Raw genomic sequence first — 15,019 nt, 5'->3', positions numbered from 1 at the left:
CCCTTATAGCTCTGTTTTTTAGGATTGATTTGAAAATTGCACCTATTAAATACATTTAGTATTGGTCGTATAAACCATTCCTATACATTGCTCTTATTGATATAACTATTAAGAGCATTTCGGAAATTGCTCTTATTGAAGACATGTAACAGCGGTTTACACAGAACCTGTGTCGTGAACCGCTTTTATTGCTCTATTTTTTTAGGATAGGTTTAGAAATTGTACCTATTGAATACTTTTAGTATTGATCTTATAAACCGCTTCTATAAATTGTTCTTATTGATATTACTATTAGGAGCATTCCGGAAACTGCTCATATTGAAGACATCTAACCACGGTTTCACAGAACCGGTGTCGTTGCCCGCTTTTATTGCTCTATTTTTTTAGGATGGGTTTAGAAATTGTACCTATTAAATACTTTTAGTATTGGTCGTATAAAATACTTTTATAAATTGCTCTTATTGATACAACTATTAGGAGCATTCCGGAAACTTCTCATATTAAAGACATTTAACAACGGTTTTCACAAAAACGTCGTCGTAGACCGCTTTTATTGCTCTAGTTTTTAAGATTGTTTTTAAAATATATCTATTGAATACTTTTAGCTTTTGTTTTATATACATATAGTGCAAACTGCTCTTGCTGATATAACTATTAGGAGAATTTTGTAAACTGCTCAAATTATATATTTTTAGCAGCGATTTTCTCAAAAATGGTGCTATGAACTGTTTTTGTGGTTTTATTTTAGGATTAATTTGAAATTATACCTATTGAATATTTGAGTAGGTCTCATGTGAGACCGTCTCACGGATCACAATCTGTGAGACGGGTCAATCCTACCCATATTCACAATAAAAAGTAATACTCTTAGCATAAAAAGTAATACTTTTTCATGGATCATCCAAATAAAGATCCATCTCACAAAATACGACCCGTGAGACCGTCTCACACAAGTTTTTGCCTGAATATTTTTAGAACTTTTTTGTATAAATTGCTGCTAAAAATTTCTCTTGTTAATATTACTATTAGCATCATTATGAAAAACTGCTCATACTGAATATTTTTAACATCGGTTTTCACAAAATTGGTCCTATGAACCGTTGTTATTACTCTATTCTTTACGATTGGTTTGAAAATTATGTATTTTGAATATATTTAGTATTGGCTATATGAACCACTACTATTATGTAGTACACATGTTGAATACTTTTAGTATTGGTTTTATAAACCGCTACTACAAACTGCTCATGTTGATATAACTATTAGGAACATTATGACGGTTAAGCAAACACTGTCGCTATTAGCGACGGTTGTTTATTAAACTGTCGCTAATTTAACAATTGCGCTTTTAATTTAAGTTTGAGCTTGCGAACAAGTCTGAATATCTTTAAACTCGAACACATGCTCGATAAATAATAAAGGTGTGGCTTCCAAAGTAAACTTATGTACAAATGTAAATAGAAGACAAATTGTAAAACTCAGAGTGTCGTGTTAATTTATAAGTAATAATAATTAAGTCACTTCAAAGATCATATATTTATATTTATATAATTCTAAAATTTGTTCTTCAAATATTTATATATCAAATCTTTGAGCATTTAATTTATTTAATTAAAAGAGTGACTTCACAATTCATGAACATCCTACGTGGCGAATCATCATTCGATGTTCAACCAATCACTAGGATCAACTACCAAGTCCTTCATTTACTTCCAATCCTAACCGTTCAATCAAATCCTTAATCAACGGCCTACCGCCCAAACCCCAAATTCAAACACCCACCTAAAATTTTCACCCCTCCCGCTCGTTCACCTTCTATGTAAACCTGGATCCGCTCACTCTCCAAATCACTCATCTTCTTTGCAATAAATCTATGAAATCTCTTTCGTCTTTTAGAGTTTTTCTATTCCTGTTTTCACCTTTGAAATGGCTCGTACCAAGCAGACCGCTCGCAAGTCCACATGAGGCAAGGCTCCGAGGAAGCATCTTTGCCACCAAGGCCGCCAGGAAGTCCGCTCCAGCCACCGGCAGAGTGAAGAAGCCTCACCGTTTCCGTCCCAGGACGGTGGCTCTGCGTGAGATCCGTAAGTACCAGAAATCCACCTAGCTTCTGATTCGCAAGCTTCCCTTCCAGAGGCTTGTACGAGAAATTGCGCAGGATTTCAAGACGGATCTGAGGTTCCAGAGCTCCGCCGTGGCCGCGGAGGCATATCTGGTGGGCCTGTTTGAGGATACTAACCTCTGCGCCATCCATGCTAAGAGGGTTACTATAATGCCTAAGGATATCCAGCTTGCTAAAAGAATCAGGGATGAACGAGCTTAGAATTAGTCTTTGCAGTCTGGTTTCCGGTTTGGTTCAGGCTTACGATCTTTGTTCTTAGTGGGTGTGATGTCTGCATTTTTTAGCTTAAAAACCTCTAGTTTTTAATGTAAGAATCTGAAGAGTATTTGGTTATGAACGATCTTGGGTCTTGTTTCTTTCATGCGTTCTTTATTATCTTGATTAGAATCTGTGAATCCAGATTGGACAACAAAGTAGAAATTAATCCCAAATTTATCCACATGATTGGTTTGGAAGTGTTTTCAAAATTATTAATTTCTAGAGTGATTGGAAATCGTTCTAATGTTATTGGCTTGAGGAACGGTTCCAAAAAGTTCTTATATCCAGTATTTTTTCAAAAGTGGTTTACAACTGCTCCTAAATTCATATATTTAGAAATGGTTGAAAACTACTCTCATATTGACAACGTATAGGAACTGAGGAAAACCATTCTTATTGCCAGCTGTGTCCAAAGCGGTTTGAGACCGGTCCTATATTTCTTGCTCCTATATCGATGTCATATAGGAGTGATTTGCAACCGCTCTTAAAATTGTGATATGCGCGACGTGTATGATCGGTGTCAAACCGCTCTTCAGTTGCTACCATCAATAGTGGTTGCAAAGCACTCTTATATTGATGGCGCGTAGGAACGATGAATGACCGTTCTTACACCTCACTCTTTTTTAACGCTTTGAAGAGGCTCCTAAATGCACAGCTACGGGAGCAGTCCAAAACCGTTGTAATATTCACAATATGTACAATTGGTTTCAAATCGCTCTTTAATTGGCAACATCAATAGCGGTTGGAAATCGCTCTTATATCCATGGCATGTAGGAGAGGTGTAAGACCGTTCTTACACTTCACGCCTTTTAGAACACTTTGAAACAGTTCCTAAATACACAACTACAAAAACGGTTCGAAACTGTTGTAAATATGCGTGATGGGTACGAGCATTATCAAACCGCACCTAAAATAAACAATAGAAGCGGTTCTTAAACTTGTACCATCGGTTTAAAAAACCGCTTCTATAAGATATAAGGTCATCAATAAGAGGAGCGATTTTGCAACCGGTGGTACAAGTGCTGGAGCGGTTAAAAACCGATCTTAAAATTGAAAAAAACCGCTTCTGTAAGAGTATTTTTTTGTAGTGAAGGTATCCTATTAGCGTCTAAAAATCCACCCAAAGAAATAAAGAAATCATCCACAAAAAAGCTTCCATGTTGAGTCGCATTGGGGCAGTTAAGAATTACCGCCCTAGCGCGACATTTTCTATTCGTGCTCTTGAAAATCCTTCAGGCACACTGAGGAGGTCCAGAATTACCACGGTAGCGCAATTTTCATCGCCTCGGCTTTTAAATTTCTTCTTTCTCGCGCTGGGACGGTCTGGAATTACAACCCTAGCACGCCTTGCACTGTCCACCTTTTTCAAATCTCCTAGATTTTCATATTTTCCGGCCATTTTTCCTACAAATCAATAAATCGAGGTGAGCCATGATCATATGCAACATTTAACGACAAAATGAATGAAATGTTGACACAACACATACAAACTTATGGAATCATAGACTTAAAAAATGCAATAAAATATTAAATATGACCCCTATCAAATATATTAAAGTTAATGAAAATGCTAGAAACTGAAATAAAACTGATAAAAATATCTGGAATCTAGAATGAAAAATTGAAATTCCCTTGAACTAATGCTATGGGATTTTTAAGATTATTTGAAAGTTTGAGCGATGTGCATTGTTGTAATGCCCGATTATCTCTACAAATGATCTAATTGATAATTACATTGGTATGGCTACCATTTGGGGTTTAAAACATTCGATACGATAGGTTTAAGTTCAATATGATATGATATATGGTAATTTAGTATCATGCATGCATTTTGTGAAATGAAATATGTATGTGCAAACAATGTAAATGAATTGACAGTACTTCTATGACATTGATGCATTAGTATCGACATTGAAATGTGTAAACATATTGTGATATTTGATGGATATAAAAGCAATGAGTATTGAGAAATTGTACGATGGATGTTGGTGGTTGTGGAAATAAAATGTTGGGAACATGTTTGAGCAGGTATAGATAGTGATCAATGAATGTGATAGGAAAGAAATGAAAACTATTGATATAAGGATGATTTAGAAAGCTTGAAAGGAAGAAAATGCTGGAAAATTCGAGGGAAGGACGCCCCAACGGCCAAAATGGATTGCCCGGCACTACTAAAGCAAGAAAATCAAGTTTAGTTCTAGTAGGGTGCGCCCCAGATGCTAAAAAGGCTCACCATAGAGCCCAGCAGAACTCGTTTTACTGGCTAAATATACCCGACCCAACTCTCTATCTGCGAAATTTTGACTTAAAACGTGAGGGCTTCAATATTTCTATCATTATTCACTACCATACACGAAAAATAAAGAGAACCTTGGGTTCCTCACGTTTCTTCCTCAAATTGTACCCGAACATCCATCTTCACCTCTGATAAAAGTCATATTAGAGTTTTACACGGAATTTGAAACTTAGAGCTACAAGTTTTCCTTCAATTTATTGTTATGTAAATCATAGAGTAGGGGTAATTTTCAAGATTAACATTAAAATGATGATATTAATTGATGTTAGTGTAATTTTGACAGCCTAGAATAAACAAAAACCACTCCAACAAGCGTTCTTAAGCTTTGAGAGTAAGTTGGACTTATTCTTTGATGTAATTCATGAGCATAGTATAACTTCATCATGATTTTCAATGGATTCGTGCTCTCTGAATATATATGTACTTGTATTATGCATTTCTTTAATGATTCATAATACAATTATCGTTGTTATATATTGATAAAAATGCATCTTGTAAATGATATGATATAAATATGAAAACAAGTTATATGATAAATGAGCATGTTGATGAATGAATATGATTGGTTAATACATGAAAGATAGAAACTCCATTGAATTTATTGCCAATTAGCTCATGAATATCATGGATCATATGATCAACAACATTCACTAATAAATATCATATAACTTGACCATAATTTTTATGCTATAAAAATTCATAGTTTGATCACGAATTGAATATCATGCCCTTTCTTTGCATATTGATACGACAACCCAATTTTCTGAGAACTTGCTGAGTAAATCTCGGAAGCAAAAATAATCATTAAAATTTATGCAAAAACTTGTGTAAGACGGTCTCACGGGTCGTATTTTATGAGACAGATCTTTTATTTAGGTGATCCATGAAAAAATAAATATACTTTTTATGCTAAAAGTATTACTTTTTATTGTGAATATCGCTATGGTTGATTCATATCACAGATAAAAATTCGTGCGACCGTCTCACAAGAGATTTACTCTCAAATTTATTATAATATAGGTAAGTCAAAAATTGATTGGTTGGGTACTTGGGTTTAAAAATATAAAAAAGTATGTTTTTAAGTTGTTAAGTTTTTTTTAAAAAAATAAGATAATGGCGGTCCCTTGCACCAATTACACACGATTTCCATGCGATCACTACCAAGAAAAAGAACAGTGACAAGGTTAGCTCCTCTGTTCGAACTGTACGAACGTTACCTTATCACAATTATTATCATTATAGCAGTTATTTTGGAACTTCAATATATTGTTATCTAATCTTAATCTATCGTTATTTTTTTTTTCAAATTTCTGGTGGGGTGAATCTTGGATTCTTTATTCTGATGCGTGTTTTCTGTGGTTTCTGTCACCTAGTGTTTATTAGCCATTTACGTACTAGCTTCTTTTTATTCTTTTTTGGTTAGAAATCTTTTATTTTGAAGTATTGAGCCGCTTTGTACTTCAGGTGGAGCAATCTGTAAAGGTCCATTTCGAAAACTTCAAGCTTATCCTCTTCGTCGCTCATCATTTCAATTCTTGTATAGTATTTGTGTGCAGAAAGTTGAGACTGTTGTGAGATTTTCTTTTGACTTCAAGGTTCTTCAAAGCTTTTTGCTGGATCTTGGGAATCTTGGGCGAGTTCAAAATAGTAAATAAAAAAGGTTTCTTTAAGGTTGGTTGGAATTTGGTGGGAAAGTTGAGAGATTTTTAGCTGATTTTGATTCAGTGTTGTTTAAGTTATAATTGGTTTTCCTTTTTGGTTTAGCTTGTGGTTTGAGATTTAGTGTTGGAATTAGTGATAATTAAATATCTTCTTCACAGTTTGTTGGCATGATTGATGATTTTCTGGGGTTTTTTTATTCTATTATTGACTGATTTGTTCTGTTTTTTAGTCATCATTTGCATAATCTAGGAATGCCATCGATTTAGTATATTTTAATCTGTAACTTCTTTTAAAGAAATGGTACTTATCATTGTCTCGACTCATACAATTGGTGATTCTGCTCTTTTATTCGTAGATGTACATCATAAATTCCTGGCCTTTGCAATTTTTTTTTTCTTTCAGTTGTATTGAATCCATTTGTCGTGTTCGATTTGATATTCGCTATAAATTGCAGAAATCTTACTGGGTTTTAAAGTTAGTAAAATGTTTGACTGCGTACACTTATGATCAGTCAGTGCAGGAAATTTTCTATTTAAAAGTGGAGGGTGCGAGTTAAGAGGAGAACATACTCTATAATCATAAGCGAATGAATCAATCCAAAGTGAGGCGGATAATAATTGGAAAGTATGAGATTGGAAGAACTATCGGTGAGGGAACATTTGCAAAAGTTAAATTCGCTAGGAATACTGAGAATGGACAGCCTGTGGCGATCAAGATTTTTGACAAGGATAAGGTTCTCAAGCACAAACTATCTGAGCAGGTTAACTTTCTTTTTCATTTTTCGATATGCCTCAAAGCCTTTGTATCGAATTCAATGATATCCAATGGACGAGTTATTTATGTAATTTGGAACTACATGTGTGGTGGCCACCTTGATGGTAGGAGCTTGTCTGTGTGGTATTCAATTCATCTTACTAGTTATGGACCTTTTTTTTCCCTCGAATTTGGTATAATAAAACTTCTATTCTGGCTCTAACATATCTTGTGTATAAATTTGACAGATTAAGCGAGAGATTACCACAATGAAATTGGTAAAGCATCCCAATGTTGTTCAATTGTACGAGGTTTGTCTCTACACGAATCTTTAGGCCTTTGTCAAATTGTAGTACAGACATTCTAAAACTTTCACAAAGCACCACTTTCTTTTGCTTCTTGGACCAATTCTTATGTTGTAAAGTTGGAGGTCGTCTTCTTTCTCCCTGCTCTTTTTGGTTGTGTTACCTGCAATTCTTATGATATATCATTATCAGGTGATGGCGAGCAAGGCCAAGATATTTATGGTAATGGAATTTGTCAGTGGAGGGGAGCTCTTTGACAAAATTGTAAGATGAGAAATTTATTCCCCTTCAAACGAATAGGCGTTTTCTGTATCTTGTGAAGTACGTTACAGAAGATGGATATTTCCACTTCTTGTATGTTTTCTAGATTTTATGATATGAATTATGGAAACCTCGTCTGATTTGAACATTTGTATCGATGAAGGTAAATCACGGACGGATGCAAGAAGACGAAGCAAGAAAATATTTTCAGCAACTGATTAATGCTGTTGATTTTTGCCATAGTAGGGGAGTCTACCACAGGGATTTGAAGGTATGTGTTTTGACCTTGAATTGATGAAAAAAATTAAAAATTATAGTCCATATCTTTACTGGTGCAGCCAGAAAATTTATTGCTGGATGCTTCTGGAGACCTCAAAGTTTCTGATTTTGGATTGAGTGCTTTGTCCCAGCAAGTCCAGGTGATTATTGATTGCAGAATCATGATTTGTTCTTAAATTATTTAACATTCAGTATTTACATTGTTCATGTGCTTAGAATTTAGATAGTCGTGAAAAGCATTGTTGTACACACGTAGTGTTTTGACAAAATATTAAAAATTCAGGCGTGATAGGGGTATAAAACTACCAATTTTGTGTGAATTTGACAATAAATCTAACAGCTAAATATCAAACGATTTGGATTCCTAATTTGACCGTCCGTTCTATTCTCCTTAGAATGAGATGCAATCAAAGCAAAAGATAAAACTATAAATTTGTGCACTGGAGACGAAAATTTATACTGCTGAAAGGAACTCAATGCAACATTTATTGAAAATTAGAAATGAAAATGACGGGAACTAAGAAAATAAGGCCCTAAAGCTTGGAAAATATGAAACTAAAATTGCAGAGATGCAGTTTTGTAGATTGCTCTTTTGAGAGTATTTGATTGATGATGTGTTGATGGGGCTTCATTTTTTCGTGTTTCTGCTCTTTTAAAGGAATGGTTCCTCGCACTGGTTCCCTGAGTCAGTTCTTTAACTGCCGACATCTACTACTTGCAACGTGGGCATTGGAAGTTATTGACCAATCCTTTGCAGTTCCTGCAGCCTACATGAACCTTAGTTCGTCGAGGCTTATATTAAAACGCTTAATGTGTTGGACAATTAATTCATGGACGCAAACTAATGTTTAGGCCAACAGATGGAGATGATGAAATGCTTTAAGTTGCACTCACTATGTGCTTTGATTGTATGCAAATTTTGGAATCAAAGTAGAATTCTTATAAACTTTGATGTGCCAGGATGATGGTCTGTTGCATACGACGTGTGGAACACCAAACTATGTTGCTCCTGAGGTATGATTTTTGAATTATACCACTTTCATTTTTGTCTTTTTCTCCTCTTTGTGATCAATGAGATGATTATCGGAGTAGGTTATCAATGATCGAGGTTATGATGGAGCAGCCGCAGACTTGTGGTCGTGCGGAGTCATCCTTTTCGTGTTACTCGCAGGTTACTTACCTTTCGATGATTCCAACCTCATGAATTTGTACAAAAAAGTAAGCATATCTCTTGGCAACTTTATAATCTTTTTTGCTAGTTAACTTCCTTTATTGCTTCGACAGATTCACTAACTTTTTTTCTTGATTATGTATAGATATCGTCCGCCGAATTTACCTGCCCACCTTGGATTTCTTTCAGTGCCATGAAATTGATTGCTCAAATCTTGGATCCAAATCCTGTAAATGTAAGTATGAAAATAGCTCCCTACCAGCTACCTCATTAACATCTCATGCTAATTAATAATGTTTATTTTCACAAGTTCTCTGTAAAATTTTGTGACGTTTTTCAGCGCATCACAATTCCTAAAATCTTGAAGGATGAGTGGTTTAAGAAGGATTACAGACCACCAGTATTTGATGAGAAAAAAGAGAGAAACCTTGATGATGTGGAAGCCGTGTTTAAGGACTCTGAGGTGCATTTTGCTAACTTTCTGAATTATGTCGAATGTTTAACGTGCAAAGCGAAATCTGGTTAGAGTTTCTTGACGTAGGAATATCACGTGATGGAGAACAAGGAGGAGAACCCAACTCCAATGAATGCCTTCGAGTTAATATCCATGTCTAGAGGCCTTAATCTTGGGAATCTATTTCATGCAAACAAGGTCAAAATATTTGAATTGTATCATTTCCTTCAATTATAGATTTTGATATGGCGACAGATCCTCGGTCATATGAAACCCTTCTGTTTCTTTGATGTTTAGAGAGTGACATTACCCATTTTTCTCTATGTTTTGCTCATTCTTTTGTGACAGGATTTTAAGAGAGAGACAAGGTTCGCTTCTAAAAGGCCTGCTAATGAGATAATTAGCAAAATTGAAGAAGCTGCAAAGCCTCTTGGTTTTGATGTTCACAAGAAGAATTACAAGGTAAACTTGAATATATTTTGTACTTATATAAGATTTCGGTAGTAGAATCTGTATTTTAAGTTCAGACAAGAAAATAATTCATTCATGAATTTGATGTCATTTTCCCAGTTGAGGCTTGAAAACATGAAAGCTGGAAGAAAAGGCAACCTTAATGTAGCCACTGAGGTACGGCGATACAAAGAGTGGTTTTCAGCAACTCTTACCCAGATGGTTTCATCTTTCAACTTACCATCAAAGTATCCATATCTATACTTCTTTAAAATGTTAACACCAATAATGTTCTCGAATCAGGTTTTTCAAGTTGCTCCATCACTGCATATGGTTGAAGTTCGAAAGACAAAGGGTGACACACTGGAGTTCCACAAGGTCCACCGGTTTGCCAAATTTGATCTTTTTTTGTTCTGTAAAAATAATGTTCTTATAATAGTTCCTTGAATGATTGCGGAAAACCTCTTAGCTTGTTGGCATGGCCTATTCCATTGAAGGTGGTAGGTTCTAGTGCCCCACCCCCATGTGTGTCCTGAAACACCATCTTTCTGTTTCCTTCTCGACTCAGTTTATGTATTTTTGTTTTTCTTTGATGCAGTTCTATAAAAATTTATCAACAAGTCTCCAGGATGTAGTTTGGAAAACTGAAGAGGAAATGCAGGAAATGAAGTAGAAATGCTTCTCAGCAATCTGCATCATTTGTACAGTTGCGAATGTGTAATTCTTTTTGCAACATCAGCAGCCTTTTGCTGGATGTTTTTCAAAGCACCAGGTATTTGCATTTATCTGTGTTCGAGAACACAGCTAGTTATTTTGTTTGAGAGATTCATGCATTGTAAATCTTGTTAAGATAAACTACTTTAAAGTCATCCCTACTCTCCAACTATAAAAGTTTCTCAAATCAAACTGCAAATCAATAAAGAAAGATACAACTTCTACACCTATCAAAATCACTATCAGTAAGACATGAGAGTTGTAAAGATGCACAAATTTAATAATCGTGGTTTGTCATTATTGTATCACTTGTTGACCTGTGAAGGCTCAACTCACAAAGAAACTGTGAGATTCTTCAGCGACCCGGAAGTCTGGCAGTCATACCTGGCATTCATTGGCAAATTCCAATCATCTCTGATGTTTCCTTGTTTCTCAGTTTGAAGTTAGCTATCCTGGTGCCTATTCTCTTCACTCTGCATACTCTGCAGCAGTTTCCTTTTTTTTTTTTTTAACTTCCAATCGTTCTTCCACAGTTCTTCTCAACTCAGAAGGAATAGAATGTGCTCCCAGCCATTAACCTGAGTTGGCAAGATACATATAGGGATCCAACCTTTTTACAGAAATAAAGCCATGTATCTGGGGTTTTTTACCAGATTACGGTAGTTTTCAAAAATTTATTAAAATATTGTGAAAAAAATTAAAAAAATAAATAAATAAAACTTTTACTCCCCCGCCCTTCCAAATGGGGGGAGTAATTGTTTTCCCCTCCCCCGCCTCCGCCTGTAGGGGAGGCGGGGGAGGGAGAAATTAATTTAAATTCTCCCCCGCCTGTACGACAGGCGGGAGAGAGTTAATTTTTTTTAAATATTGCCCGCTTTTATGCAAAGGCGGGGTAAAAAAATTAATTTTAAATTTTACCGGCTTTTGCATAGGCGGGGAATATATTTTTAAATTATAAAATTTTAAATGCTTGCCCGCCTATTGCAGTGGCGGGCGAATTTAAATATTTTTAAATTAGAATTCTTCTATATATATAAATGAGAAATTAACTTACATTTTGTATTCAAAGTTTGTCACTTATATTGTGTTCAAAGGTTTGTCGGTATGAATTTAATTTATTTTTCGTCTCAAGTTTTTTTAATAAAATTTTGAATTCTAATAATTTTATACCTTCTATCTTTTGATTTATTTCAGGAAGCGTAGATATTGGTATTATCGTGCATATCTTATTAAAATGTAAGTAATATTTCTAAGTATTGTTAAAATTATTTGTATTCAATTATTTTATTTGATGGTTGTATTATATTAATTTTAATTTATGTTTAGAAATTTTTAATCTTAATTCGTTAAAATTTTTATCCTAATTTTTGTTATGATATATTTATTTGTTAATTTGTTATCATAAATATTATTGAAGTGTTTTTATTTATTATGTTTACGTAAAAATGATATATTATTAGAGATTTAAAATTACCTTCTACACATGTATGTTTATGATCAAATTTAACTTTAAGTTAGTTTTTAAAACTAGCACTTAATTAAATTAAATTTTAATTATATCCTTTGAATCATTTTCATAATGACACAAAACACGTTAAATTAAGTCAAATAAGAGGGATTATTTCCTATTATCATCATAATTAAATTTGGCATTAGATTAAATAACTAATCAAACTAACATATTAATTATGTTAATTGCTAAATATGTTAATTAGCTTTTTACATTGTTTTTATGAATACATACGTTGTTAATATAAATAATCATTTTCACAATTCTATTCAAACTATTCTTTAAGAATTTAAAATTTAGATCTAATATTTTGTAATATTTCGTATTAAATTTATTACTTTGTATGTAGTAGCGTTTTTTTTTAAGATTAGATCTAATATTTTGTAATATTAATAATTTGTAAAATGTAGAAGAAAAAATTATGATTTAGTAGTATCATTTAATTAAAATATTAGACATAAAAAATAAAATAAAATTTAAAAAATTATTAGACATGAATTTAATCATCGAGATAAACTTTTATATGTTTATTATTTTTTAGTGTTAAATTAAAGATCGCGTAATATAATATATTTATTTCAATTATTATTCGAGAAATTTTAGAGAATAAAATGGGTCAAATGTTTTTTATCAAAAATAATTCACTAAGTTGTAATAGTGAAAAATGTAGTTGAAGATTATAAAATAATGCAATGTTATATTATAAAATCTTTAACAAACAAGAATATTTTAAAAATTAGTGTCTTAAGATGGACTATAATAATTAAATTTATATCAATTAAATCACAATGAAATTATATATAAATATGTATTTATTTCTAACTGGTAATTTTTTATATATGAAATACAGATGGAATTTAACGCTGGACCAATAGATGGTAGTGTTTTACATAGACAAGAAACTCATATATCAAGTGTAAACAATTTGGATAGAACTTTAAGGGTGCGGCGATCCGACAATATTATATCCAAATTGTGTGAAGATAAAATACTGCATCATCGCGTTCTTACACGTTTAAATGATATGGGTCTTTATGGCATTATTCGTTGCGGATTCTTCAAATATGATAATCATTTGATTACGGCTCTCGTTGAAAGATGGCGTAGAGAGACTCATACATTTCATCTTCGTGTTGGTGAGGCAACAATAACGTTGCAAGATGTTGAGCTGGTATGGGATCTAAATATTAACGGTTTTTATGTTACTGGCATTGACGAATCTTTTAAGCCACACGTGTGGCAAAGTCAATGTGCTGAATGGTTGGGTTTTATGCCACACGTAAATCAATTCAGAGGTAATAAATTGGTAATGTCAGTGCTGGATCAATATTGTAGATCAATTTTGATCAACGATAATAGCACACATGTAGAAGTTGAGCGGTATACTCGGTGTGTGGCATTGATGATTATTAGAGGATGTATGTTACCTGATTCAGATGGTTGTTCCGTAAATTTGATGTACTTACGTCTTCTCCGAGACACGAATCAGGTTTCAAAATACAGTTGGGGAAGTGCTGTACTAGCATTCCTCTACCGTGAACTGTATACTGCATCAACTATTATTTAAATTTATCTAAAAATAAATTGTATCCATACCTGCATTTAAATTTATCTAAAAATAAAATTTCAATTTAAAGAAAAACATTTCTAGTATTAACACTTCAAATAAATTTTCAATTTAAAGAAAAACATTTCTAGTATTAACACTTCAAATAAAATTCATATGTCAAATAAACATTTCTAGTACTAACATTGGAAAGTTATGATATAGACCACAATAAGTAGAAAGTTGTGGATTATGTGCTTCAATATTTATTGTACAATCTACCACAAAAATAATAATGAACGATTTGTACGAAAAATATTAAAAAGTTCGTGACATTGAAATTCATAAATTTTATGATATATAAACCAGAAAAAAAAACGATAATTTATAAATACTAACAATATAATATATATATATATATATATATATATATATATATATATATATATATATATATATATATATATGTGTGTGTGTGTGTGTGTGTATAATATATATATATAATAATTTGTGTATACATCATGATTTAATATACATAAATATTACGCACACATATATTTTATAAACAAGATATAAAAAATTTTTTATCAATGATCATAAATATTTTTGGAATATATAATTAGGTTCGTTCAATAAAAAATAATAGAAGTATTTATCTAATAAGATTTAAATTATGAAATTATGATATATACCTCGAAAAAGATGTCCTTTATCGTGAACAAATATTTCGTTCGTCGTTCAATCTACAACAAAAAATAATTATGAATATAAATTATTTGTATGAAAATTATTTTTTAGATCGATGTAATTTTCAAAACAAAAATTGATATATCATATTTGAAAAATTAGCGATATACCTCAATCAGGACTGATTGATGCCAAATATTTCTTCACTCTTTAAATTCACCGACGGAACAATAACTCGGAAAAGAATACTTATTATCAGATGCAAAACAAGCAAAATATATAGAGAAACAATACATGAATTCTTTATTGCCTATATTTTAAAAAAAAATTAAAGACAACTCGTGTTTCAAATAAATACAAAAACATTAATTATTCGATACAAATTCACGATATTCATGTCGACATTGAAAGATATGATAAGATACAGCCAAAATTATCAATCAAATATACATCAATAAGTGTGTAACAATATCAATTCATATAGAAGGACAATAATAATGGTCTCTGCACGTGAGGTCAAATCCATCTTTTTGTATAGTAATGTTAAATCA

The 15,019-nt window shown here is 32.7% G+C and overlaps 1 protein-coding gene and 1 pseudogene across 11 annotated transcripts; both read left to right on the top strand.

Moving 5' to 3' along the window:
* Positions 1-1,593: 1,593 nt before the first annotated feature.
* On the top strand, positions 1,594-2,481 carry LOC140831042 (histone H3.2-like; annotated as a pseudogene).
* Positions 2,482-5,786: 3,305 nt separating this feature from the next.
* On the top strand, positions 5,787-10,880 carry LOC140831040 (CBL-interacting protein kinase 32-like). 11 transcript variants are annotated; one of them, XM_073194742.1, is made up of 16 exons: positions 5,893-6,158; positions 6,272-6,309; positions 6,850-7,098; positions 7,340-7,402; positions 7,589-7,660; positions 7,821-7,928; positions 7,996-8,076; positions 8,897-8,950; positions 9,029-9,154; positions 9,253-9,342; positions 9,448-9,570; positions 9,649-9,759; positions 9,910-10,023; positions 10,132-10,188; positions 10,315-10,389; positions 10,610-10,880. In XM_073194742.1, exons 3-16 carry the CDS (start codon positions 6,925-6,927, stop codon positions 10,682-10,684), a joined length of 1,323 nt encoding a protein of 440 aa, XP_073050843.1. In that variant the 5' UTR covers positions 5,893-6,158; positions 6,272-6,309; positions 6,850-6,924; the 3' UTR covers positions 10,685-10,880. The 11 variants fall into 11 exon arrangements, with proteins under 11 accessions (XP_073050844.1, XP_073050845.1, XP_073050843.1 ...); XM_073194741.1 differs by having other exon boundaries at positions 6,272-6,347; XM_073194737.1 differs by having other exon boundaries at positions 6,233-6,309.
* Positions 10,881-15,019: the final 4,139 nt, after the last annotated feature.

Source organism: Primulina eburnea, chromosome 4, assembly GCF_022965805.1.
Source record: "Primulina eburnea isolate SZY01 chromosome 4, ASM2296580v1, whole genome shotgun sequence".
Lineage (NCBI taxonomy): Eukaryota > Viridiplantae > Streptophyta > Magnoliopsida > Lamiales > Gesneriaceae > Primulina > Primulina eburnea.
This window is presented reverse-complemented; position numbering and strand designations above follow the sequence as displayed.